This window comes from Astyanax mexicanus, chromosome 1 (genome assembly GCF_023375975.1).
Source record: "Astyanax mexicanus isolate ESR-SI-001 chromosome 1, AstMex3_surface, whole genome shotgun sequence".
NCBI classification, from domain to species: Eukaryota; Metazoa; Chordata; class Actinopteri; order Characiformes; family Acestrorhamphidae; genus Astyanax; species Astyanax mexicanus.
The window spans coordinates 35493388-35521059 of NC_064408.1; the positions used below are offsets into that span (position 1 = coordinate 35493388).

The 27672-nt window shown below is 37.3% G+C and overlaps 1 protein-coding gene across 1 annotated transcript; it reads right to left on the bottom strand.

Moving 5' to 3' along the window:
- On the bottom strand, positions 1-27672 carry smarca1 (SWI/SNF related, matrix associated, actin dependent regulator of chromatin, subfamily a, member 1). The gene is made up of 24 exons (XM_007256397.4): positions 27513-27672; positions 24928-25008; positions 24647-24813; positions 24261-24361; positions 23864-23964; positions 23435-23614; positions 23116-23271; positions 22646-22777; positions 21112-21180; positions 20044-20153; positions 17911-18137; positions 17716-17837; positions 17010-17162; positions 16004-16136; positions 15421-15566; positions 8626-8754; positions 7404-7514; positions 5468-5581; positions 4098-4220; positions 3829-3961; positions 3628-3746; positions 2419-2631; positions 1895-2005; positions 1-719 (listed from the first exon to the last, which is right to left on the bottom strand). Exons 1-24 carry the CDS (start codon positions 27567-27569, stop codon positions 660-662), a joined length of 3048 nt encoding a protein of 1015 aa, XP_007256459.1. The 5' UTR covers positions 27570-27672; the 3' UTR covers positions 1-659.

Consider the following 27672-nt stretch of genomic DNA (forward strand, 5'->3'; position numbering starts at 1 on the left):
GGTATTTAGTCTTTTTTAATAACACTGAACCCAGACATATAAAGATTAAGATTATCTGAAAAAACTTTTTTTCTGTTTAAAATTGAAATATTAATATGTAAATATGCTTAAACAATGCATATAATGCAACACAGGCATACAAAAAACAGCGTGTTAAAGACAACACATTTAGCTAATAGTAATAAAACTGATAAATCTCTGCAAGCTGAAAATTTGGACATGCGACTTTAACAGCATGACGTACGATCAGACCATGAAACAATTAAGTTAACCAATCTCTGGCCATACATCAAAGCAGAACATTGGAAAAAATATATATGTATTTTTTAAACTATGAAAAAATATACAAAAATTAAAGCACACATATATAAAAAAGATCACATTGCAATGCCAAATCAAGCTAAGAGATCTATCCAGAATAAAACAATATAGCTTAATGGGATTTTCATTTTCAAAAGTGCATCAAATGCTTGTAAAAAGGAAGCGTAGAAAAAGCTTTGTGCGCACAGCAAATTTGTAGAGAAACGTACAAACTGCTTTTTTTCCATTTCATCTTGTCTTTTTTGTGATTTTAAGATAATGCTGTACAATAGCAAATGAATCGTAGCAAACTGTCGTACGTATGATGAATAAGCAATCTGAACCCCCAAATGACAGAATTAGGTTTTGGCTTTCTTCTCTTTTCTTTCAGACGCTGCTTCTGCTTTCCGCTTCTGGGCCTGCAGAGAAAAAAAATAAAAAATAAGACAAAAAAACATAAAATGCCTTTAACTTTAAAGCTTCTGTATGTGGGACCACAGTTCAGTTCCTCATTCTCTAACCTTTAGAACCTGAGCATTAGTTAAATAGAAAAGTTACTGAATAATTCATAGTAGATACTGAATTATTCACAGAAAAAAAATTATAATTCATAATACATACTGAATAATTCATCGCAACTGCTGAATAATTCACAGTAAAAACAGTATAATTCATAGTACATACTGAATAATTTATATTAGATGCTGCATCATTTATAGTGGATAATGATTCATACATAGCAGATACTTAATTATAAATAGCAGGTACTGAACCACTCATAATGGAAACTGATTAATTCATAGTGGGTACAGGATAATTTGTAGATGCTAAAATAGGCCTGTAGCAATAATTACAATATTGCAATATTGATTATCATACAATAATTGTACAATTTCTCAGTAGTTTTTGCTTACCTCAGTATTTTCAATTATATATATATTTTTAGCAATGAACATGACTAGCTATTATGTTTTATTCATTTACGATATTTAAAAATATTTCTATTCCAATTTTAACGTTAGAATTTTCTTACATATTAACCGACCCGATATTTTAAATATAATTTTTAAAAGAGTATATTTTTATTTTTACGCTGTTATTTTAATTTTAAATAATTGGCATAAAATTGTCTTAAAATTACAGTAGTATTATTTATAACAATTATATTTGAAACAGTAAATCGCACAAACAAACACTGTTATTGTGGCATACATATCCTAAATTGATAGGAGTTCATAAAAAAGCACAGCAAATGCTGAATATTTCAAGTAATACATTTTTATGGGCAGATTTGGTTTTTTAAACTAGATACTATTTTATTAATTTTAATAAAAAGTTAAATTTAATGTACACATGATATTTTTTAATATACACAATATATACATATGCTAACATTCCATATTCACACATTAATTAACATTTCAATTAACAATTAATTAACAATTAACAACAAATTGTATTGTAAATGGAATGTGTAGAAATACATCAGATTAGAAATGTAAGGGTTAAGTGAGAGAGAGAAAAAGAAAGTGTGTAGCTGGAGACAGACAGCACTGTCTGGTTGTGTGTTTCATCAGAGAAAAGAAAAGATTACTGATTGTCCTTTGGGAGCTCTTTTCTTTTTCTCAGCTCGCTCCTTCTCCTCGATTTCCATGTTTTCTTTCTCAATCAGAGAGATGAGGGTGTTACAGCGTCTCTGCAGCTCCTGCCAAACACAAATATAACAACAAAACAACATGTTCACATCCACTTCAATTAATTACACACAATAGATCTGCATCAGTCACATCACAGCCAGAACACCAATATATCAGCTCACTAAATCAGTCTCTCTCCTTCTCTCTATCTCACACAAGAATAGTACAGTCAAAAATTATGTTAATTATGTATTTATCAGTGAAAAGTGTTTGCATCAATAAAAGATCATCATTAGTTTTAAACATTCAGTAATGTAATTTTAAAATAATTTTATAGACACAAGGGTATTCAAGTATGGAATAAAAAAGAACAAATATTTATTTATTAATTGTCCCACCTTTTATAGACCCCTGACCGGTTACAATAGCCCTGAATTTCATTAATTGTTTTACAGTCTCAGAACAAAACTCACGTACTAACCATAGCTGTTCTGGATTTGATGAACCAGTCGAATCTGAACTGGGGAGCATTTCGGACACACTGTCTCAGCTCCTCATAAACATTCTCTTTGTCGAAGCCCATTTTGTGCAACATGCAGATCAGAAATCGATCCTCCTCCTCTGTGTAGTTCTTCCCTTTATTAGTGCCGTACTGGATACGCAACTGGTGGAATGGGGCCTTATATCGTGCTATCTGCACACACACACACACACACACACACACACTGATTCACCACCAATGATGTACAACATCAAAGAACACAATGTTGCATGAATACAAGTAACACAGAGACAATGTAATGGTAAATTGGCTGTATAATTAAATTTAATGCAGTTTTAATAAAATTATTTAATATTTAATATTTTTAAATCAGTAATTTAGAGTAATCAGTAATGGATTGACAGAACATGTTGTAATGATTAATTATGTCTTAACTAGTTTCAATTAATAATTAGTTGAGACATTCTGCTGTAAATACTGCTAATTAATGTGCACTTTATGTAAAATGTTACAGTTTTTATATATATTAAAAACTGAAACTTCCTATTTGAAGCAAGCCTATGGAGCTAGGATCTATATTTTTACATGTATTGTTGTTTTAGAAAATGCTTATTAAAAATACATTAATATGTATCTGTGCATGTATAGTAAAATTGTATGAACTATTGAAATTATTAAAAGATAATATTTAAAGCTGATGTCCGTAAGTTTTGGGATTTGGGGGATTTAGGGCCCCAAATGGGTAACTGCACCGAGCAGGCTAAAAAAATAATTTTAAACTGGGCGGATGTGATGCGGTCTCCTTTCAGAGTGGATTAATCCGATTCCAGGTTATGTTCAGTCAGAAAGAGAGAGAGAGAGAGAGCGCTCAGTCAGAAACTGCTGATGGAAATGTCTTCAGAGGATGGTAGAGAGTTATTATATACGGTTGTCCGTTTTGTCAGTGTAAATGAATGAGTTACTGAGCACTGAATTTCCTCTTCTGAAGTCTCCATTGCTTTACCAGCCGCTCACGTTCAGTAAAACTGAGCTGGATCCTCTTTCAGAGACTGTACCTGTCACGTGTGTACTTTGCACATACACTGTGTTTTTTATTGGGTATGTCTGTGTCTATATTGAAATACAATGAATTAGTATTAAAATATTTGTTGTTTGATGTTTGTAGTAAAACATTGTACAGGGTCAGACCTTCACATCGAGGGCTTTTTTGATGCTGATGCGCCTCTGGATCCGAGCTTCTCCTCTCTCTATCTGAGCCATGATCCTCTCAATGTCCTGCAGCTCATTACATCGCTCCCAGAACACAGCTGCAGTGTATATACATGCATTAGCAAACAGGTCATTATGATCTTGAATATGTTTATGTGAATGTTTGTGTGTGTGTGTTACCTGAGTATTCAATAACCTCTTCAGGTGTTTTGCCCTCCACTTCCCGGGCGATGCTGTCTATGTCATCACGGCCGTATTTTTCATTTGCTTTAATAAACTGGTTGAAGTCTCGCTTGTTCCAGCTCGTAAAACCCTGACAAAACACACAGTGTCTCAGTGTGTCACACGCACAAGTGCATAATCCTGTCACTGAGATGTAAACAAAAGTCATTCAGGTTTGATGTGCCGAGCAGAGTTCAGAGTGTGTGTGTGTGTGTGTTTTTGTGTACCTGTGTGAGTAGTTTCTCTTTCTCCTCCGTCTCCTCGGCTGTAAGAGGTTCAGCTTCATCAATCTTCCTCTGTTCCTCCTTCTGCACCTGAGCTGCATTCGGGATATCTGGAGACTTCGGAACCTATATACACAAAAACAAACAAACACACACACAAAACACACATATATACACACAGACAGACAGACAGATATACACTACTATTAAAAAGTGTAGAATCTCTAAAGATAGATGTATAAAAAACTGTACCCTGATGCTGCTACACAGCTTTTACATCATCAGTAAGAACACATGTAGAAATTAACAGACGTATACATGATTCCAACCTGACTGAGAGACTGTAAAACATTACAAACTTTATAGTAATATAATAATTGCAGTAATATAATAAAAATATACATAATAACATGTCACATGAAGGTCCACTCTTCTTCTATCTTTTCAAACTGCCATAATGAAAAAATAAAGTTATTATTACTGTATTAACAATGTTGCATGATCTACAAACAAACTGTCAAATTGAATGACAAAAAATACAGAGACTGTCTTCCAAAAAGACTCAAAGCCTGGAGAGCCAAAACAACCCCATGTAATTAAAAAAAGCACTAGTGTGATGATTGGCTTCAGTCAAAAATGACTGACATATCCTTTGCTCTTTGGTTACGCCCACTGGTTCTTGGCCTGGACTGGTGAGATTGTGACCTCCAGTGTTTAAATAATGCACCTGCATATCATTATAAAGTCCCCATGATGCACATAGCCCATTTTTTCAATGGAAAAATGGGAAAACAAAAATGTTTTGTTACACCCAAGGGTATTATTATTATGAAATAATCATTCTGTTATAAAAAGTAGAATGGCTGTTATTTACAATGCAAATTCTTTTTTTCTCACATTTTTCAAATTTTGCTCTCCATTTTCACTTTTTGTATAATGTGAATCTTTTAGTTGTTCTTTACACATCGGATTAAAATATTTTGTCACTGAATTCCACTAAATTGTAAGAATATTTGATCTTTTCCTGTAGGGCTGAGCAACATATAAAAAATTAAGTAAAAATGTCTTACAAAAATGTGTTACTTTTTAAAATTTAGTGAATCCTTGTCCTACCGTGTATGCCCCTGCCCAGTCTCCTCCCATAGGGCAGAACTATTATTACTATTTAATTATTAATTATTCATAACAGAGGTAAAATATTCTATTAATCTTGTTACTGATATAAGGTCAAGTTGGCCACCAATGTTCTATAATGTTTGAACACCATTTTGGAGATATTGCACACAATTAACAAAAATATTGTGCAATATCAGTGAATAAGAAAGTGTAATATATCCTATACAATTAGTGTGTTCCATGATGTTTTTTCTGACCTTGTATCCAATAGTCTTTCTGTAGTAGAGTATCTCCATCTCCAGTAGCTCAAACAGACGTGGAGGGAAAAACTGGAAATCCTGAATATTTGGCTGTTTAGGAGGTCGGGGGGCCTAAAATGCACACACACACACACATACATACACACGAGTACAGTTTACCTGGACGCATTTTTACAACTTAACTACATAGACCTGCCATGTACCTTTATTAGCTGTCCATTTTATCTGAAATATCTACCTTACAGCCATGTTTAAACCTTACTTCAAATGTTCAAATCATTATAAAGGCAAAAGCTGCTTTTTATACAAAAACAGACACATGGATGATCATCAAGCAAAAGTATGTAAACAAATTTAAATACCATATTTTTTAATGCGCACAGTATGTTCGTGTATACACCAAGGAGTCGAATCTTCATCACCAGCTTTTAACTATAATACGCTGTTGTTCCTCTGCATGCAACCAAAACGGTTCCTTTCACAAAATTTTTGATAGTGGTATCTGACTCAGAGACATTTCAGCAGTGTCCACTACATGTGCTTTAGAAGGATAAACTCTGATAAGTCTGTGGCTATGCAGACTCATATGCAGCAGCCCAGCTGTCCACCAACATTAATACATGTTTAATTAGTTAAATGTAGGCTGTGACATCAGATTACTAAAATTCAGTGTCAGGACAATGTCTAATCCTGAAGTCAAATTGATATAGAACACTGAAAATGTGGATATCAGGCATACTTTATCCGTCCTTTACATTTTGTGAACATTTTATGATGCACTATGATTTATGATGAAAGAGATAATTAAGAAGGCTCCTCAACCTCAAGGTGGGTTACAAGCCAACATGCACAAAAAAAAAGAGCAACAAGGAAAAAGGTTTAAGTGGGAAAACTGGTCACCATGAGATTCAGAAGAAAAAGATTTATAAGAAGTTTTCTAAAAGAGGAGTAGAACTAAAAGAGACCAACTATTAGACTGAAGCCATATTCATTTTTTTTCTTTTTCTAGAAAGATGAGATCGAAATAAGAGAGAGAAATACCAGCTGTTTGATTTTGTCCAACGAAAGATCAATTTATACTTCTATAATATTATGTTTTACTCAATATCTTAATCGTCAAAAAATACCATAAAACATTGTGATGTTGTTTTATGGCTATATGGGCCATCGGGGCAAAACGTTTCTGCTGTTTGTAGCAAAAGAAAATTCACACTGTTCTCATTCCCCATTAAATAATATCTACTAATATAACTGCGTTATGCAATGCAGACAGCAGCAGCTGTGATTGGCCCGTCAAACCTTGTGGTACAGCCTACAAATTCCCACCTTTGCAGTTAAACTGAATAGCAATGCAGACACATAAACACACAAGTGTAGACAGCGGTGTAGGCCATTCACACAAGCTACACACTAATCTATGTGTGGACTTGACACAGAAATATAAACCAGCCTAAAGACCCAGCAATTTCTGACTGCTTTTCTGGTATTTTTATGCTATGATTTTTCTGTATCTCAAAAAAAACTTCTATATCTGAAAAAAGTCCAAACATCTGCTGGGAGGGTCTTGCGTCATAGTAGCACATCTGCCAATTCAGTCCAGACAGGTTGGACTTTTCCTCCTCAAGCACTGATGAGCCTCAGGCACTTGACACAATGTTGCAGTTCTGTGGTCTATAACAATCTAGACTTAAGACAGGTAGATACGCAGCTGCTCTCTGGCAGACCTCAGGCCTTGATGTTTGGGAGACGCTCCTAGTGTATATCAGGTCTTCACACTACCGATTTCTACCACATCCAAAATAACAGTAGATATACAGAAATTGTAGCACTAAAACTTCACAAGCACAATTTTTACAACATTACCAACATGATTCATTGTACGAGTGTGAGTACGTATGTGAGAATTTAAGTTTGTGTGTGTCTGTGTGTGTACCTTTGGTGCTCTGGGTTCGCTGACTCTGAGTGCCTCTCTGAAGTAAGCATCCACGGCATAGTTCGCCTTTCTCTCTCTCTTTGGAGGCTCAATCCACTCCATCATACTCAGCTACAAAACACACATCATTAAATCATTATGATACAGTGGAGAATCTGGCAGAAATGTAGGATAAAACACAATATATAGTTTAAAGTAGTCAAATAGCATTACCACCTGCAGGTTCTAACCATTTACAGACAGATGTCAGATTATTGATCATTTTTTCAGGTATCAGGGGTATTAAGAAAGAGTTTATTTTGCTTTTTGTTGAAGGTACTGTCTCTACTGTCCAGGTAAGGCATGTATCTAGATTCATCCCAAAAGTATTAAATGGATCATCCATCTGTTCATTCCAGAGCGGACAGTTCCACTGATCCACAGATCAATACTTGGGGGGTTGGGTCATACAGACATTTAGTCTATACCTGCTACTAGACATGGAGCTTATAGGGTCATGTTTATCTGCTCCCGAGTTGTTTGTTTAGGCTAGGGATGCACATATTTTTGTACTTGCCGATACTGATACCTACTCATAATTAAGCAATAAGGAGCATGATGTTATAGTATGTAGTATGTAATATTATGTAGTTGTTAGTGTTAAGTATTGCAATGCAACAGTTCATTTGTTAATTTTGTGTTTTGTTGGAAGTCACATTATATAAACTTATTTTGTTCACTTTTCCAATCTAACATATTTGAAAGTAATTAAGAAAAAATTTAGATTAATTTTACTATGGATGTATGTTTATTTCCCCAGCATGTGATGTCAGCCACATTAGCCACATCAGCCAATCAAATGAGACTTTCAAAAATTCATCATAAGCAAAGGGTGCGACCTGAGCGAGCAGCATTTTTAAGTATTTTTTCTTTTTTTTTAACCGACATTTGTTTATTGCCTGTGTGTGGAATTCGTGTGACACTTCAAGGTGGAAGAACGGACGAACGTCTACTCCAGGTTCAGTGAGCCCTGGGGAGCTCAAAAAAGTCGTCTGTTAGCAAAGCAATGTGCACTTGTATCGGATGTTGTATCGGTGCTTTATTGGCAAGTACATGTACATTAGCATGGCATTGAGCCCAATAGCAGTATCAGTATTCATGCATCCCTATTTTAGGCAATGCATTTATTAGAAGGGATAGAACATCTGGACATGCAGAGTAGAACATTGTCTCTCTCTCTCACCTTCTGTTTCTCTCTATAATCCTCTCCTTCAAACTTGTACAGGCTGGTTTCTGCACCGCTGGTGTCCATCGTGAAATTTCTCAGAGAGCTTTCACCCAGTTTCTCCATTCTCTCATTCATCTCTGCTGTCTGCAAAGAGAAACAAAATTTAATCAAAACTGACTGATTCTCAGTAGAGCAGTCTAAAGCACCACAATGTGGTTTTGTCAAAGGATGAGCCGAGGCAAGTCTCCTGTCTGGATTTCACTTCTTTAGCCTGACACTGGAGCTACAGGGTAAATAACCAGTGGCGGACTTAGCAATTTGGGGGCTCAAGGCGAATTTACCTAGGGGGCCCATCAACATTAATATGCGAGAAATAGGGTTGCGCCGATGGAGATATCATGGTCCATCGTCATTTATGACCCAACATTGCGATGGATGGTAACCATCGCGATGACGCGCCCACTTTTTGTTTTTTCCAGAAACATGCACTGACCTTCTTTAGGTCTCCTTCACCTAAAACTTTAGCAGGGATTGTACGAAAAAAGATCAAATCAGGTATATAACTTCAATGAATTAGAGTCAGGGATGAAAATTAAAATACCCTACTGCTACAAATATGCCTAATTGGCATATTATTCTATGATTTATTATTATTCTATTATTATTCTATTATTATTAGAATATTATTATTTATATCTAGGTTACAGCTTGTCTTCATCTTCGTTTTTCTACATGTCTGCATTAATTTTAAACATTTTTATGTCATTCACGCTGGTTGTGCTTTGGGAAACTTGCTCATTATCTGCCAGTGTTGGGCACGTAACTTTGAAAATAAATTATGTAATTTCTATTATTATTAGAAAAGTAACAAACGAAAATAAACCCAAAATGTTGACAAAAATATAATCTAACGAATTTCAAAACAGAAACGAAAAACGTTAAAATGGTATTAATATAATATAATATAAAAACTGGATCAAACAGTTTAGCATCAGTCATAAGGAACGCGCGCGTCAGTCATAAGGAAAGCGCGAGGCATTGTGATAAAAAAAAAAAAAACGCTTTAATAAATAAGGTCCTATCAAGTGAAGTAAAATATATGGTATTAAAAGGTATTAAATTCACATGTTTATTGATGTTTAATCAAGAGAAATCAGGCAAAATGCGCCGCGCACTCTCTCTCTGTATTTCTTTGTAATTTATTGTGTTGTCTTTGTTTCCATTTTAAACATACAAGAATCACCATCTGTGAATTACTGTCCAAAGGGCCCCAATTACCAGCTGTAGGCCTATGGGAAGTTTGCAGCTAGTCAGGGGCCCCTACAGTGGGCTGCAGTGGGAGGGGCCCAAGGCAGTTGCCTAGCAATGCCTCTATGCCTCTGTAAATAATGGTAGAATAATCTCTGTAATACAAAAGTATTCTTTAGGTTTCCGGTTGGCGCTGCGTCGGGTATGGCCGCACAGTAAGTTAGCTCCTGCATCAGCCTCTCTAAATTCCCCGAACTCGAATGCTACCTCGTACATACTTGACCTATCTAGGCATGCGATGAAAGGGGACAAATCCAAAAAGGGAAGGATAAAACCACAAGCCAAATGGAGAAGAAAAAACCAAACACTGCCTTCGGAGCAAAATATGGCGCCGCCGCTGATGAAGAACCAGCAACACTAAGCTCAATTTGCCAAGTGGTGAGTGAAATTACGGCTGCAGCAACACTACAGCTGAAGAGAGAACTCGCTGAATTCCGCGAAAGTTTCACCACGGACATTAAAAAACAATTAAACGACCTTTCAGCCGAAATTCACCAAAAAATCCAGGACACTTCTAACCGAATTGATGACGCGGTGAAGCGCCTGGGCGAGGTGGAAGAAAGCATGGCGGATACAAAAACCTGGGACATTGGCGTTAAAGAGGCGCTTACACAGTTACTAATTAATCAGCGGGATCTGCAAGCTAAAATCACTGACCTGGAGGGCCGATCCAGGAGAAACAACATCAGGCTGTATGGAGTCCCGGAGAAAGCTGAGGGTTCCTCGATGGTCGCGTTTGTGGAAGGTTTCGATCAAAACGGAGCTGGGCGACTGCGCGGGGCAGAATACGGAGACAGACGCGGGCATTAAGAGAGCTCACCACTCCCTCGCTCCTCAGCCGCCGAACGGAGCTCCGCCGCGCTCAATTGTGGTTCGCTTCTTGTGGTTCGCTTCTTGCGGTTCTCAGTAAAAGAAAGAATTCTCCAGGCTGCGTGGAAAAAGGCAATTTACGTAAAAGGCAAACGCGTGTTCTTCGACCATGACTACGCAGAAGAAGTGCAGAAAAAGAGAAAGGAACATGCACCGATTAAAAAAATGCTGAAGGATGAAGGGATACGCTTCCCATCTCCACTGTCCAAACTGCGGGTCCATTTTGACACGGGTCCCGTCACTTTTCAAAGCGCTTCGCATGCTGCGGAGGAACTAAGGAGGCAGGGGTTTCACCTGGATTCTAAGGTAACAAGCAAACCCAGCGGTATAACTGAGGAAACCCTCACCAAACTCCTACCCTGGAATATTACCGGGGGAGTTGTAATGCACCGAAGCAGGAGTAAAGTGGACCCACAGACGAATGCGCGGGAGAAGGATGAGTAAACTCCCTAAATACACTGTAAAACTGGGTATTTGTGAACACTTTAGCTGGACTCGACACCTTCCCTAAGTTTACTGAGTGACATTATAAGGGCTGTGATGCAGGTTTATAGACACCACATCACCACTTCTTTTCTCCCCTTTCCCTAAGGATGTCCTTTTGGGGGACCCCAGTAGATGGCCTGTTCCCCCTCGCGTTTAGAGCCTTTATGGCATCTTTTGTTTTGGAAGCCCAGAGTGAGGATAATCTGTATAATAGTTTTGTTGTTTTTCATTTCTTGAGGTCTTGTTTTGGAGTGCTGCAGCATAGGATGTCAACATTTTCAAGAATTTCCCCCCGGGGATCAATAAAGTATCTATCTATCTATCTATCTATCTATCTATCTATCTATCTATCTATCTATCTATCTATCTATCTATCTATCTATCTATCTATCTATCTATTTCCAATATATGCACCAGTATTATAAAGTATTGTCTGTGAATGTAAATGGAATCAATAACCCGATTAAAAGAAGTAAAATGATAGCTAAGGTTAAAAGGGAAAAGGTGAACATAGCTTTCTGGCAGGAGACCCATCTGTCCGATGATGAACATGGAAAATTAAAAAAGTTGGGATTCAGAAACACTTTTTTTTCATCACATAAAAAGGTAAAAAAACTCGAACATAAAGATGTTACATTACTTAACGTATATGCTCCCCCGGGGAGTGACATGGCATTTTTCAGGAAAATATTCAATTTGATAGCATCTGAAACATATGGTACATTGATCTGTGCAGGGGATTTTAATATGCTTTTAAATCCTAAACTAGATACAACAAATCAGAAACGGAAAAAGAGTCCTACTGAAAAAAGACTGAATAAAATATTGCAAGATCTGGGTTTAATTGATATTTGGAGGGAACTACATAAATCTGATTTGAAATTTACTTTTTATTCTGCTCAACATGCGGTTCACTCAAGAATAGATTATATCTTAATGTACAGCCGAGATCTGCACCGTCTGAAAGACTGTACCATAGGTCCAATGGATCTTTCAGACCATTCTTGTTTATACCTAACACTTCATCTTGATGGCACTCCCAAGAAAACATTGTGGAGATTAAATACTGGAATGTTGAATGATGCCTTATTTAAAACAGAAGTTGTGGCAGATTTAAAAACATATTTAAAGGATAATGACAATGGAGAGGTTAGCCCACCTATTCTGTGGGATGCATCTAAAGCAGTCTTAAGGGGAAAAATTATAGCCAAAACCGCATTGATGAAGCGGTTAAAAAATATCACGTTGTTCACTTTACAAAAAGATTTGAGGGATCTGGAACAGTCATATAGTACCAACAAACTTTCCTCTATCTTAGAGAAAATTAAACTAACCAGACAAGAAATAGATAAAATCTTTAGTGAAGAAGTGGAGAAGAATATACGATTCATGAAACAAAAATATTATGAGGCAGGTCCAAAATCTTTAAAAACTCTAGCATGGAGACTACGGAAAAAAGAAGCAGAACATACAATATATAAAATTAGAGACCGTATTTCAAATAAGAGAAATATTACAAATCTCTTTACACTCAGCCTGATAAAACTGATGGGCCCACTATAGAGCAGTTTCTAAATTCTTTAGACCTTCCCTGTATAGGTACCCAACATAATGATAAATTCACTTGACTAACAAGTGAGGAAATTGACAAGGCAATTTCCAATCTTAATTCTAGTAAATCGCCTGGCACGGATGGGTTTCCGCCAGAATGGTATAAGACCTTTAGAGAACAGCTCCTCCCTTTACTTGAGCCCTGTTTTAATTATGTTCTGAAGGAGGGGGCATTGCCTCCATCCTGGAGAGAAGCTTTTATATCTGTTATCCCGAAAGACAGCAAAAGTAAGATGTAAAGGATATAGACCAATTAGTGTGCTTAATACAGATTACAAACTGTATGCGTCTGTATTAACCAAAAGGATGGAGGAGTTGATGCCTTTTTTGATTGATGAAGATCAGACAGGTTTCATAAAGAACAGACAAACCCAAGACAACATAAGGAGGCTCTTCATATAGTTAATCATATAAACGAAAACAAAGTTCTGTTATACTCAGCATAGATGCTGAAAAAGCTTTTGATTCTGTGGGGTGGGAATTTCTTTTTCAAGTTATGAACAAGTTTGGTTTTTGTGAAGACTTTCTAAATTGTATACGCACGCTTTATTCTTCTCCTTTGGCAAGGATTAAGGTGAATGGGAGTTTATCGAATTACCTGGCTCAAGCTATTAGGCAGGATTCAAGCCTAGAAGGTATATCTATCATGGGCGGAGAGAACAGAGTGTGTTTATATGCAGATGATGTATTGATTTCCCTTTCAAATCCAGAACTAGGTATCCCTTGGTTGATGAACATTTTGTCCATGTATGGGAGTCATTCTGGGTGTGTTCTTAACATTAACAAAACCCAGACATTGGCACTTCACTACACTCCTTCACCAGAACTCATTCGAACCTACAATCTCAAGTGGTCCTCCCCATACATCAAGTACCTGGGAATATATATAACAAAAGATTTATTCTTGCTAAACAAGATTAATTATAACTGTATAACTAAGAACCTTAATGAGGATATTAAAAGGTGGAGTCAGTTGCCTTTGGATTTTAGTAATAGAGTGCAGACAATTAAAATGAATATTTTACCTAGAGTGTTATATTTGTTCTTATCACTTCCAGTGGAGGTCCCACACGGGCAGTTTAGGGAATGGAACAAGCAACTGTCTAGATTTCTTTGGAATAACAAAAGGCCACATGTAAAATATTCAACCCTACAACTTCCAAAAGAGAAAGGTCGTGTGAGCTTGCCCTGTCTTAGGAATTACTACCTATCAGCTCAACTAAGACCTATTGTGTACTGGTGCAATCCAGCATATGAAGCCAGGTGGAAAGATATTGAGTTGTCCTTACAGGACACTCCCTTACAATCTGTACTGGGCTGCAATTATAAAGATAGTGACATAGCAAAGTTAAAAAACCCCTGGATTAAACTCTCACTCACTGTTTGGATGGAGATAATTAGGGGCTTCCAACTCCAGAGAGAAGCAAATCTACTTAGCTGGCCAGCTTATGACCCAGACTTTGTCCCAGGATCTCTGGACCATAGATATAGACACTGGGTTCATTATGGTATAACTGCTCTGTGTAAAATCGTAAAAAATTGGGAACTTGATACTTTTCAGTGTCTTTGTCAGGTCTTTGGACTGGAAAAAAGGACTTTTATAGGTGTTTACAGCTGCGGCACTACTTTGACAAAGTAGTAAAACCTTCAAATCTAGAAGAACCTTCACTGTTTATTCAAATATTCATAACAGCATATGACTCTGGAAGTAATAAAAGCCTCATAGGAAGATTATATTCAGCCATAAAATCTCTAAATAATAACTCAACTGAATATATAAAACAACGATGGGAGAAAGAACTAGGTGTACCCTTAACAGAGGAGACATGGATAAATGTTTGGAAGACCCAGTCCAGCTCTACTAATTCCCTTGTCTGGAGGGACTTCTGCTGGAAGAATCAGATACGTTTTTTATCACACCTAAACAAAAGTCCAAACAGATGAGATCTGTTTGTGAATGCTGGAGAGGGTGTGGGTTGGGGCCAGCAGACCATGCCCATATATTTTGGCTGTGCCCTTACATTCAGCCTTATTGGGAAGGGGTAAGAAAGACAATCTCAGAAATTTTAGATTTGGCACTTGACTCCTCCTTCATTGTGTTGTACCTTGGTATTATACCGAAATCTGTAAATAAATGTGATGCTTATTTGTTAAAGGTACTCTGGGAAAAAGGCAATTATACAAAGTGCTGGCTGAAAAGAAGCCCCCCAACATGGACCTCTTTATAGAGACTGTTAACTCCCTATACCGAATGGAAATGATGACATTTTCTTTAAGATTATAAAGAATGAACAGCCTGTGTGCAATATTTAATTACTGATGTACTTTATTTCCCCTTTTCTCTCCCCTCTCTTTCTCTCTACCCCCCCAATGCACTTTCCCTGCCCGGTGTGTAACTAATGGTTTATCTAGAGACGTATGGTATTCTGTACCCCTGCTGATGTCTCCCCATGGCCTCAGTTTGCTGTGTTGTTCTGCTCAAAAACACAAATAAAAATAAAGTTAAAAAAAAAAAAGTATTCTTTAGTTCTGGACCTTCTTGGCTCCTCTCTCCAGGATGGTGCTGATGTCCTCCTCTGTCAGCTCGCTGTCTTTGGAGGCAAAGACATGAGTGGCTCCATGTCGGATCATCTGCAGCATCTCATCTTTACCTAGCTTATTCTGCTGCTCAATCAGACGACCTGGCACACACACACACACACACAAAAATAAACTTTACTATGAAGTATTCAGTTTGTACTTGATTCAGTATCTACTATACTATGACTAATTCATGATTCACAGTATCTACTTTAAATGATACATTACATTACTAAGACTCTTCCATTAACTATTCAGTACATATTGTGTATTATTAAATATCTACCATTAATTACTTAATTAATTCGATTTTTATTATGAAAAAAGCAGTATCTACTTGGGTTTTTTTCGATATCGATAACCTGAAATATTGTGGTTATTTTAGGGTTATATGAGCCATCAATAATATCTACTAGCGACCAATTATATCTGTCCAGTGTACTTCAAATGTAATTTAGGGCCAAATGTGTCACAAAAAAAATCTCTTCAGTTATTCACAACTGTAGCAACTTGTTTCAGTGTGTTACAGTGTTTGTACCTTGCTGTATGACTATAGAGTCTAAGCGAAGCTTCATTTCTGCTCGCTCTACGATTCTCTCCTCCACTGTGTTTTCTGTGATGAGTCTGAAAACTCGAACCGGTTTCTTCTGACCAATTCTGTGAGCTCGATCCTACAGCAAACAACACAAATACACACTTCATCAGTGTGTGAGTGTGTGTGTGTGTGCCTGAGAGAGACAAATATATGCTTGTAGAATGTAAAACATAATGTTATATAACGTATACTATATTGTCACAAACTCCCACTAAAACACTAAAAACTGAAAAATTGTCCCGCAGGGGTCAGGATCTTTCTGCAGAGTCGATCCCTACAGACCTCCAAACTTCAGATTATCTCAAGAACAGTAGAGCATAGAGAGCTTCATGGAATGCATTTCCATGGCTGAGCAGCTCCATCTAAGGCTTACATCACAAATGCAAATCAGGTGAGTGGATACTTTTGGCAGTATAGTGTATTTATGGCTAGATAAGTATTGGTAAGACCAGCACTATTACACACATTTGTAGCATATTTTTAATTACAAAAAAGACAATAAATTAATAAAACAAAACAGTTCATGTGTGAGAGAGCCTGCCAAGCCATCTGTTACAGTTATTTATCCGTTAATTGTTGTAACAAGGTCTTTTGTGGGAAGCCTGGACTGCCACAGTTTTAATATACCAAAACACTGACATCTGTTCTACACAAAAGCAGCACATTAGAAATCATTTTTGATAAGGATTTAGAGATAATATATTATAGAGATAATAGATAATAAGGGTACCTTTAGAGATAATATATTTTAAAAAAATCACAAACAGTAAGGCCAGTGATAGAGGAATTATATGTTTATTTCTATCTATTATTTTTATTAGTGATATATCTGGTACTGTGTGCTCTTAAAAAAAACATACATACATCAGAATTATAATTATTTTAAAAAAATCAAAAATTCAGCACATCTGTGTGAGAGTGTACGTGTGTTTGTATGTGTGTTACTCACCATGGCCTGCAAGTCCACCTGTGGATTCCAGTCAGAATCATACAGGATGACAACATCTGCAGTAGCCAGATTAATTCCAAGTCCTCCTGCTCGAGTGCTCAGCATGAAGATAAACTTTGAACTGTTTGGAGCGTTAAACGTGTCGATCGCTTTCTATAAAATAAACACACATCACAGAAATCCCACACATTTTCACAAAATTGTTTTTATAAAAAAGGAAGTTCTGTGTTTATGCATGTGTCTCTAAACATGAAGATATGGTTGTGAATTTAGGGGCATCTCACAATAAGATATTATCACAATACAATTCTCATGATAGCCATGATTTTTAGATACTGTAAAATTCTCCATGACATTTCACAGCATCTGTGTTACTGAAGAGGATATAATACACATAAAATCGCAGGGATTATGTATTTATTGGTGTCAGTTTCACAGAATTTGACAACCATTATTCTTCACCTCAGGTTTACCCTGTTTATCTGATAAGTGAATGTAATAATGAAGCAGTAACTTTAAAGTTAAATTGGGTATAAAGCAATTACAGTAAAAATATTCATAATTGACGCCACATATTGATACAAAATGATCAAAAGACAGGATATCGCAGAATTTTGATAAATTGTCCCACTCCTAGTTCAGATATGTGTGTAGTCCTTGTAGGTACATGTAGGTTGTGTGTGAGTGTCCGTGTTTGTGTGTGCACCTCTCTGTCTTCATGCGGTGTGTTTCCGTCCAGTCTGCAGTATTCATATCCTCGCCACATGCAGTAATCCTCCAGAATATCCAACACACGTGTCATTTGACTGAAAATCAGCACTCGAGAGCCTACACACCACATAAATTACATCAAAAATAAATCAATAAAAATCTCTTCATAACAATATTACAACCTACACACCTTGTTCCTGGACTTTGGGCAGCAGTTTGTCCAGAGCAAGCATTTTGCCGCTGTTGGTGACCAGGTGTGTGTCGGTGGTGTAGGGGGGTCCAGGCTCCGCTCCGTCAAACAGGTACGGGTGATTACAGCACTTCCTCAGCTGCATCAGTATATTCAATAGACGCATCTTATCCATCTTTCCTGCGGAGTTCAGGATGTCTATATCCTTCATTAAGATACGAGTGTACCTGCAGAATACAAACAATAGTACAGATTTGATTGCACTGAGCAGCAAGAGTGTTGGCAAGGTCACAATGTTCGCTGATCACCACAATTTCAAAAAACTCAAATCATCACAAAATGATTGGATGAAGATCCATCATTTCAAAGAACACAGTTCCACTGCTCTGGAGCTTAATGATTATTTACTTTTATGTGCTATTATATACTTTTATTATTTGCCAACTGCTGGCTACTGCCTCCCCTGAGGATGGACTTGTGGACCATTTAGGGGGGCTTCATGACCCACTGGTTGAGAAACCCTGCTCTGGCCAATGTCTGGCATTTGGCATGAACTATCATGTCATCTTATCATCTTCTCAAAAAAGGACTATTGGCAATACTTCCCTACTTTGTAAGCAATGGGTACTAAGGGTGTGACGAGATCTCATGGCACGACATCTCGCGAGATTAAAGTGCGACGATTTCTCATCAAGCCTAAACCTGTCTCACGGGAAGAAAAAACACATTTAGTATGGACTTTTTAAGGGATCTGGCAACACAGTAGCGATTGCGACGAGTGTGGCGGCTGAGCAATCAGAGCAGTTCTCAACAGATGAGGAAAATTCTGGTATTTGCATAGAAGATGCTTCTGCTAGTCATATGTCTGGCTGCATTTTGGCTTCCCAGTGGAAACAATAAACGTTAACAGAGTGACCTAAAAGACACGAAGCATATGTACTGTAAGAAAATCGTACAAAGAAAAAACACACTATCCCAAGTAAGCATGTATTTTCAACTGCAGGAGACACAGTTAGGTCTCAACTGCTTCCAGAAAATGTAGACATGCTGATATTCTTGAAAAAGAACATGACTGTATCAAAGGCAGTTGCACTAATCCCATAGCTCTGTACTGCATTAAAAAAATGTTTTGTCTCTGTTTGCACTTCAAGCATAGTCTTAATATGAATGGTTATGGTTATACATAGTTAAGTTACAAAAGACTCGGGAGAAGAAAACAGAAACCATAGGCTTAATATGACTGGTTGTGTTTTGCACTTATTGTTTGCACTATATAGGACCTAAAAAAGTTATTTAAATATTTATTTACAATGTTTCTATTTTTTATTGACTCAATTTGTGAGAGAAACAGTATGTTGTATCTGCGTATATATATTTTTCATTTTTGAACTTTTCTTTAAAATATTAAAAAAATCTCATTTACTGCTTTAACACTGAACGAGGAAATTTTCCTGCTGTGCTTTAAAACTGTGTTCAGTGTAAAAACATCTTACCATGGAGCAGCAGCAGACATGCATTAGTTAATAGCTGTAGTCATTATCTGGCTAATATATCAGGTTAAACTGCAGCTGATAGCCAATTAGCTCAAATAAAAGGAGAATATTTTATAGTTGGGTTGGATCGAGGTCGGATCACATTCTCACCACAAACAAACCACTGCAGACTTTGTTCAGAACCAGACCGAGACCACATCCTCTCGCAGGTCTCTGTGAAATTGTTTTGTTCACACCCAAGTGCGATTACTGTTTTCACAGCTGCTTGAACGAACCGCACCAAGAATACAAACAAACTAGAGTATGTTTTAACCGCACCAAATAGCGCTGGTGTGAAAACACCCTTACGGTAGAAGAAAGCATTTCTACATATAATTGTATCGCATGACCAACTTGACCTGATATACCAGAATCTGAGATCCTAATAATGAAAAAAGACAAACAATACAGGATCCAGCACCAGTACTTCACCCCTGACCAGCAGACAGGCTTTAAGCAAGCTTTAATTAGGGCCTTCTCACAGGTGAATCTGGTTTCTCACTATCTGCCTCCCTCTGGTGATGAGCAGAGGGCCGACCACTAACAGGCTCCTTTTGTTTCATAGTCTGACCAAATATCAAGCGATTACTGTTAAACTTACCATTCTCTCTGCATTTTGCTCAGGCCCAAGTAGATCTTCACCTCCTTCTTGGGAGGAAGACTCTTTTCCACTTCCTGTTTGATTCGACGCAGCAGGAATGGCCGCAGCACCTGAAAACCAGCAGACACAGAGATATACCTAAATACGATTCATTTATTCTGAACTATTTATGATTCATCATTTTACTCAAACAAAGGAGAGATGTTGTGTAAAGAGTGTAGATAGCAAATATTTCAACATATCCTACACCTGTATCTTTAAGCAGAAGAGGAGGTATCCCCAGTAAGTCATGGCATATTATTATGTAAATTAATCCTGAACTGAATTGATTAGGGTTCATACACTTTTTAACCAATAAATTTCCATGATTTTTTCATGATTTTTCCATGCCTTCAAGGCGAATTTTCCTGACCATATGATTTTTAAAACATCATGCAGACATGGACAATAAAACCAAAAATCAACTAAAACTATAATCATATTTGATTATAGTAGGTCTAAAACAAATCTGATAAAAATGCTGACACACAATTGGAAATTACTATTTTCAAATTTCATTACTTTTCCAGGTTTTTCATGATCGTACGAACCCTGGTTGATCTACAGTGCGTACCAGAAATAGTAATGAAGACATTATCAACCACAGTGGACAGAGCAGTGAGTGGTAATGATCATGATCAATGATATCTGGCTAGAATTGTCCATTCAAACAGATAAGTGTCTCTGTCAGAAACCACATCTACATTCACAATGCAGGAGCAACACACACAATTCCAGCAGGTCAGTGTTATTTAGCTTTAATTAGACGTATCCTAATTATGTACATTATTAACTTAAATAGACATGCATAATGTCATGGGACAGTAACCAGTATTGTGTCCCATGAGTTTTGGCATGTCTGTGTAAATTAATTAGCTAATAACATTTAAGTAGTTCAGCAAAATGACAGCTTTTTTTTTTTTTTGAATTTTGCAACACTAGTAACACTAACATAAATTATCTTTTTATAATGTCGCATATTATCAAGTGTACTGTTATCTCTGTGTTGTGTGGTGCATCTAAACTCACCGCATGCAATCTTTCCACCAGTTTCTGATCCCCCAGACAGTTGTTGGTATCAAACCACGAATCAAAGTCCTGAAATTGAAAAACACCCACAGACACAAATATATTCAAAGGGCAACACAAACATAATTTTCACACTGACTGTGAATTTACACTGCTCCGTCGCGACAACGCACATGGTCGCACTACCCCCCTCCAACTGGTCGCATGTGGGCGTGACAAAGGCGTTCCCTGCATCGTACAATTAAATCGTTTTAATAAATGGGAAATGCTTTTATATAATCTAGTATTATTTCCAATAATTAATAAATATAAATGTGTCTTTATAGATATAAATGTTTGAATGAGCTTCATTACACTGTCTAGTGAGCAGTATATAAGCTGACAAAAGCAAACTTTTCCAATTAAATTACATAGTAATATTTTAAAAACCCACCAGAGACTCCAACAATCACAGCAGCCTTTCTCCTCGCTGACAGAGTCCCTGTGAATCAGCAGGGATTTTATAAAGAACAGGGAAGCCTGAAACTTCTCTTCCAGGCTTCTCTGCACGCTTGAAAGCGGAACTAAAATGTTTTCATGCGCTGCGCTGAGGACGCGTTACAGGCCAACACCTGCTCTCTGATTGGACAGACGCATCGCGTTGGATGGATTCATTTGCATAAAGTTGAGCCGAGCTCAACTTTTCATCGCATCACATCCCCCGCTCGCGGCGCATCGGACCCATGATGCACCGCGCGACCGCGTCTGACGGAGGCGGCGCTTCCCATTGAAAATGAATGGGATCCGTCGCTGTGCGTTGTCGCGTCGGAGCAGTTCAAATGCACCGTGAGGCTTTTAACCAGCGTATAACATGTGATTAATAAAGCTGATAACTGTGTGTTCCACAGATTTAGGCCCAATCCCATTTTACCCATCTGCCTTACCCTTTACCTTTACCCCTCTGTTTTGTGAATGCACGCCAAGAGGTAGAGCTGTCCTGATTATTGGGGTAGGGGGAAGGGATAGGGCTTGTTAGCCCTTCATACAGAGATTTTTCAGAAACACACTTCAAACGAAGGGGTATAAGAAAATTGCCATAGTTTAATGTGTAGTTTCAATGTTTTATGGCCAAATTCTTTATAACAATCATAAAAAAATTGCTAGTAGGTTGTCTCAGTAGCTAGCTAGCGAACTGTCCCGCTCCACCTTAAATAGTGCAACAGACAGCAGGGGCTGCAGCATTTAAGAGGGAATGGAAAAATAAAATAAGAATAAAATAAAAGCTAATAAAAAAAAATATATATATTTCTTTCATTTTATTTAGCGCTCCTGATGGCATATTGGGTACTTGAAGAGTTGTCCCAATTCCTAGGGGAAGGATTTCACCCCTTCACCTTGTATCTCTGTTCCAGGGGTATACTCAAAAACAAGGGATAGGGCCAAGGGGTAAAATGGGATTGGGCCTTAGTGTTTCTACTAATAAAGCATAAATAATGTATAGAAGTGTGTGTTTGAGTGTGTGTGTGTGTGTCTGTGCATGTGTGTTTGTACTCACACTGGCAGAGTTGAACACATCTGGCAGTAGGAAGTTGAGCAGAGACCAGAGCTCATGCAGGTTATTCTGTAATGGAGTTCCGGTCAGCAAAAGACGATTTGTTGTTTTAAACTCACGAACAATCTCTGACAACTGAGAGAGAGAGAGTTTCAGAAAGAGCATGTAAGAGCGTGTTTGCAACACATTGCTTAAAACAATATTAGAAAAAACAGTTTACTTGTTAAAAAAGCAAAACTGACTTCAAAAATGACTTTAAAATATAAAAAAATATATATTTTTTTATGATTTTAAGACTGGTAACACCAGTGATATATTTTTTAAATCTATTTTCAAGAAACACCCATCATTTAGAAATTGACTCTTACAGGGGCTCCCTGGGGTTATTTATCTTAACTTTAAATACTCTGCTGAAGTTCACACCCTGGTTACATATGAACTGAAAGTATGAACTTCTAATCTGCTGCTCCTACCTTTGATTTCTCGTTTTTTATGCGATGGGCCTCATCAATCACCAGATACCTCCAGTTGAACTTCTTAAAGACAGACTTTTCTCTGATCACCATTTCATACGACGTAACACACACATCCCACTCTCCCGGCATCATCACATCACGGATAAACGCTGCCTGAAACACATACAGGAGCACACAGAAAGTGAATTCCATACAAGTATTTATTGAACAGCACTGGTGATGCTAATAAATGCCTGCCAAGTACTGAGCATTGAAAAACTTGTGCATTGCAGTGCATTACGTTACTCAATAAAGAGTTTATAAATTATTGACTTACTCTTGCATCTTTGTCTCCGATGAGGCAGACGGCCTTGAGAGTTGGGACCCAGCGTTTAAACTCATTCATCCAGTTGTGTAAAGTGGACTTGGGCACTAGGACCATGTGCGGGCCTGGAATGTTCCTGTAGTGTTTCAGGTACCCCAGCAGTGCTATCGTCTGCAGCGTCTTTCCCAAACCCTGAGAAAACAAGCACACACACTTCAAATACACACATTACATAATAACCCGACCTGCACAGTCTGCGACATGAAAGCAACATGGAGGAGAACTCAAACACCAAGAAACTAAAAAACCCTAGCAGCTTGTAACAACGACAAATGCAGTCTAAGGCGTTCATTGAAATAATTGTTTATTATTGTTGTCAAGAATAAAAGTATAAAATGTGTGCAATGTTATATATTAGTAAGGTTTTAAAACACTTCTTACCATCTCATCTGCTAGGATGCCATTAATGCCATTTTCATAGAGAGAAATCATCCAGTTCAGTCCTCTGATCTGATAATCTCTCAGAGTGCCGTTCTTCACATCTAAACATGAATCGGTTAATCAATCAATCAATAAGTTAATCACAACTTATTTTAAAACATTATACCACTGAGAGCCATTCCATGAGGGTTAACCTCTTCTAATAATAGCATTCCAACTATGATATTTGTATCAGAACAGAGCAATGGTGGCGGTGGTGTTGTTTATAAAAAATTCTCACAGATTTTATAAAAACTTCAAGTGTCAGAAACCACATAATCAGTCAGATAGAGAATGAGATAAGGAAAATTAGCCTCATGCTAACTGGGGTAGTGTGTGTTTGTGAATGTGTAGTTACATGAGGGTGACTCCTCAAAGCGGACAAGAAGGTTTGCAGCCTTTCTGCTCTCAGACAGCAGCTCCTCATCCTCCTCCTGCTCTGTCCGTCGGTGTCGATTACTGAGGAATGCATAGTTAATAATCACTACCTAATAACAGATAATTTCAATAAAATTATTGATATTTCTAATTATTCTAATTATTTGATAATTATATGTTTAAAACTGAACATTGTACTGTAATGTATTTTTAACAGGTATATATGAGGATTATATGTCATAGAAGAGTGTTTCTAAACCTTTGAATGATTGTTTGAAATTTTTTTGTAGCATGAGAAACTGAAAGTCTGATTCAGATCCTAAGAATTTGCATATGTGTGTGTGTTTGTGTATGTGTTGGACTCACTCTCCAACAGACAGCAGGTTCTGTTTCTCATCCTGTTTGGTGCGGGGTCTCCCCATCCGCACCTTCAGGGGCGATGTGGGGGATTTCTGACTCGCTGGCTGGACGAAGTGAGCAAAGAGTTCAGTCTGTTTCAGCAGGAACTCAAACCTGTTAGCCCTGTCTGCTTTCTACAGAGAAAGAGAGAGAGAGAAACAGAGAAGGAGATAAGGTAAAGTGTTTTCATTCACACAGAATTGACAGTGATTCCTAGCAGTATTATAACACTCGTAATTAACACTCACTCTTTTTTCTTCATATTCAGGGTCCACTGTGCCTTCTTTTATTGCTGCTTTTGGAGGGGGGCCCAGCAGGAACGGAGGATCCTTCACACATACACAAACACAAGTCACATAAACCGTCCAATTTTATACAGGACCAGACCAAGGACATGCCACTGCTCATTTAATGTTTTTTTTCTTTTATTTATACAGACAGAAGTTTTCCTGCTGTGCTTTAGGCATGTAGCACCTCCACCGGTGTCTTGTTTACTAACTGCAGGGTCATCAGCTGGGGACCACCGCTCATAGATGTTTTGCTCCTTAACCCAGAACACCTCCTGGTGGTGGCGCAGTGAACAGGGACGTTTTATTATTTTCTACATTGTAGATTAATAGTGAAGACGTTAAAACTATGAAGAAACTCATATGAAATTATAAAATAAAGTGTGTTAAACAGGCCAAAATATGTTTTTTTCTTCAGTGTAACATCTTTTGCTTTGATGCCAACTTTGCTTACTCATTATTCTCTCATTCACTTCATTAAGGTAGAACTAGGAATGGTTATTAAACTGTCTTAAAATAATAATAGTAATAATAATAATAATAATAATAATAACAATAATAATAATAATCATTATTATTATTATTGCTCTCATAGTAGTACAGTACTAAAAGCAAAACTAATACTATGCAACATTGTGATTTTTTCACTGCCCATGCCATAGAAAATTGTCATCTTAAACTAATAATGAGACCGGATGCAAGTGCAGGCAGAGCTTATACCACACACAATCCAAAAGACAGATAAGGGTCAAATCACGGGCAAACAGGGTTATCAGAGGACGATGTTGAGACGTAGTAAAAAATCAAAGCTTAAGGTCAGAATACCAGATACAGAATAGACATAAAACACTCAGAGCTAAGAGTTCAAATAAAATACTCTTAACTGGGGCTCCTTTATAGAGCCTGTTAATAGAGTTCAGTTGAGCAGGGTGGGGTCGATGATCAAAACTCAGGTGACGCCAAGCGCTGTTAGGGTGGAGAGGGTGGACTAATACTGTTCAAGTGAAAAATTATTATTACTATTATTATTACTAATATTCTCAATATTTATAGTAGTACAATGGTATTAGAAACATTAATATTATGCAATATTGTGGTAATTTTACTGTTTGTGCAGTAGAAAATATTGTAATACTAATACAAGCGTATGTTTTATAAACATACTACTGCTACTAATACTACCAATACTACTACTAATATTTTTTGGATTGATTTATTTGTACACTTCACTTTAAAGCAAGGTTTTCCCAATACATTTAGAGTATTCCCCCAGTAAAACATTTCTCTGGAAAATCCCTTTAAAATGACAAGAATAGACTAATAAAATAAATGAAATGTGTCCAGAAAGAACCATAAAACAGATTATACAGCTCTAAAAAAAATTAAGAGACCACTTCAGTTTCTGAATCCGTTGTTCTATTATAAAAACTACGGACAACATTTCTCCCAAATGCCAAATAAATTATTGTTATTTACAGCATTTATTTGAAGAAAATGAGAAATGGCTGAAATAACAACAGCGAAGCAGAGCTTTCAGACCTCAAATAATGCAAAGAAAACAAGTTCATATTCATAGAGTTCAGAAATCAATATTTGGTGGAATAACCCTGTTTTTAATAACAGTTTTCATGCATCTTGGCATGTTCTCCTCCACAAGTCTTACACACTGCTTTTGGATAACTTTATGCTACTCCTGGTGCAAAAATTCAAGCAGTTCAGCTTAGTTTAATGGCTTGTGATCATCTATCTTCCTCTTGATTATATTCCAGATGTTTGAAGTTTGGTCAAATCAAGAAACTCATAATTTTTAAATGGTCTCTTATTTTTTTCCAGAGCTGCATTTTTTAAAAAAATGTACAGTTATAATATAACGTTACACCTTTAAATCCCAGAATTACTACAGGCAACTTTTGATATAATATATAATCATGAATAATGATATAAGTAGTGGAGCATATAGCTAACGTTATATATCATTTTTATTGATTACTGTAATTACAGTGTTACTCATGTGGAAATTAGGTGTCAGGTTTAAATTCAGCTAATTAAAGTACCAATATCAGACTGACCTCCTGAAAGAAACCAGAATCACACAAACTAAATTACCAAGAACGAAGGAGCTATTTAATGTGATAAATCTGGGCCTGGGAGTCTCACCCAGCAGCAGCACGACAGACAGAGACAGAGTTAGGAAAGCTGGAGACAGATGTTGTTATATAAATCTGCGTGTTTTGGTTTAGTTTATAGTTTGTGTTGGGAAATGTTTAATTGGTGTATTTCAGCGCTGAGTCTCCAGCGAAATTCGCCATTTCTGTGCTGTAGAAAACTTGTGCTTGCTGTGGAGGCTGAAGTTGGCTCCATATTGGCATGTTCCGTTCCACCTTAAAAACTACTGTACTGGGCCAGCGCGCTCAGAACAGGCGCCAAAGCCTAACCGCCGCCCAGTTTAAGGTGGAGCGGAAAATTCGAATATGGAGCTGGAGAAAAATAACACAACTTCAGCTCTGTGACTTCTTGTTGTTTCTGCGGTTAAATGTCCGATTTACCTTCTCCTTCCCGGGCCCGGGCTCCCCAGAGGTTGACGGCACCTCTTCATCAGACATGTTTAGCCTCTCATGAGCCGCTCAGCGAGTTTCACACAGAAAAACACAGCTCGCAGCCGCAGCTTCAGACATGGCAGGCATACGCCCCCTTCAGCGGGAAATA

Excerpts from the sequence above, each read along its gene's own strand:
- smarca1 (XM_007256397.4), bottom strand. The coding sequence starts at position 27,569 with ATGTCTGATGAAGAGGTGCCGTCAACCTCTGGGGAGCCCGGGCCCGGG. Across the intron at positions 21,181-22,645 it reads ATGTGTTCAACTCTGCCAGT|GACTTTGATTCGTGGTTTGA; the intron begins GTGAGTACAAAC and ends TTTCAATTTCAG. Across the intron at positions 8,755-15,420 it reads TGGAGAGAGGAGCCAAGAAG|ACAGCAGAGATGAATGAGAG; the intron begins GTCCAGAACTAA and ends TTCTCTTTGCAG.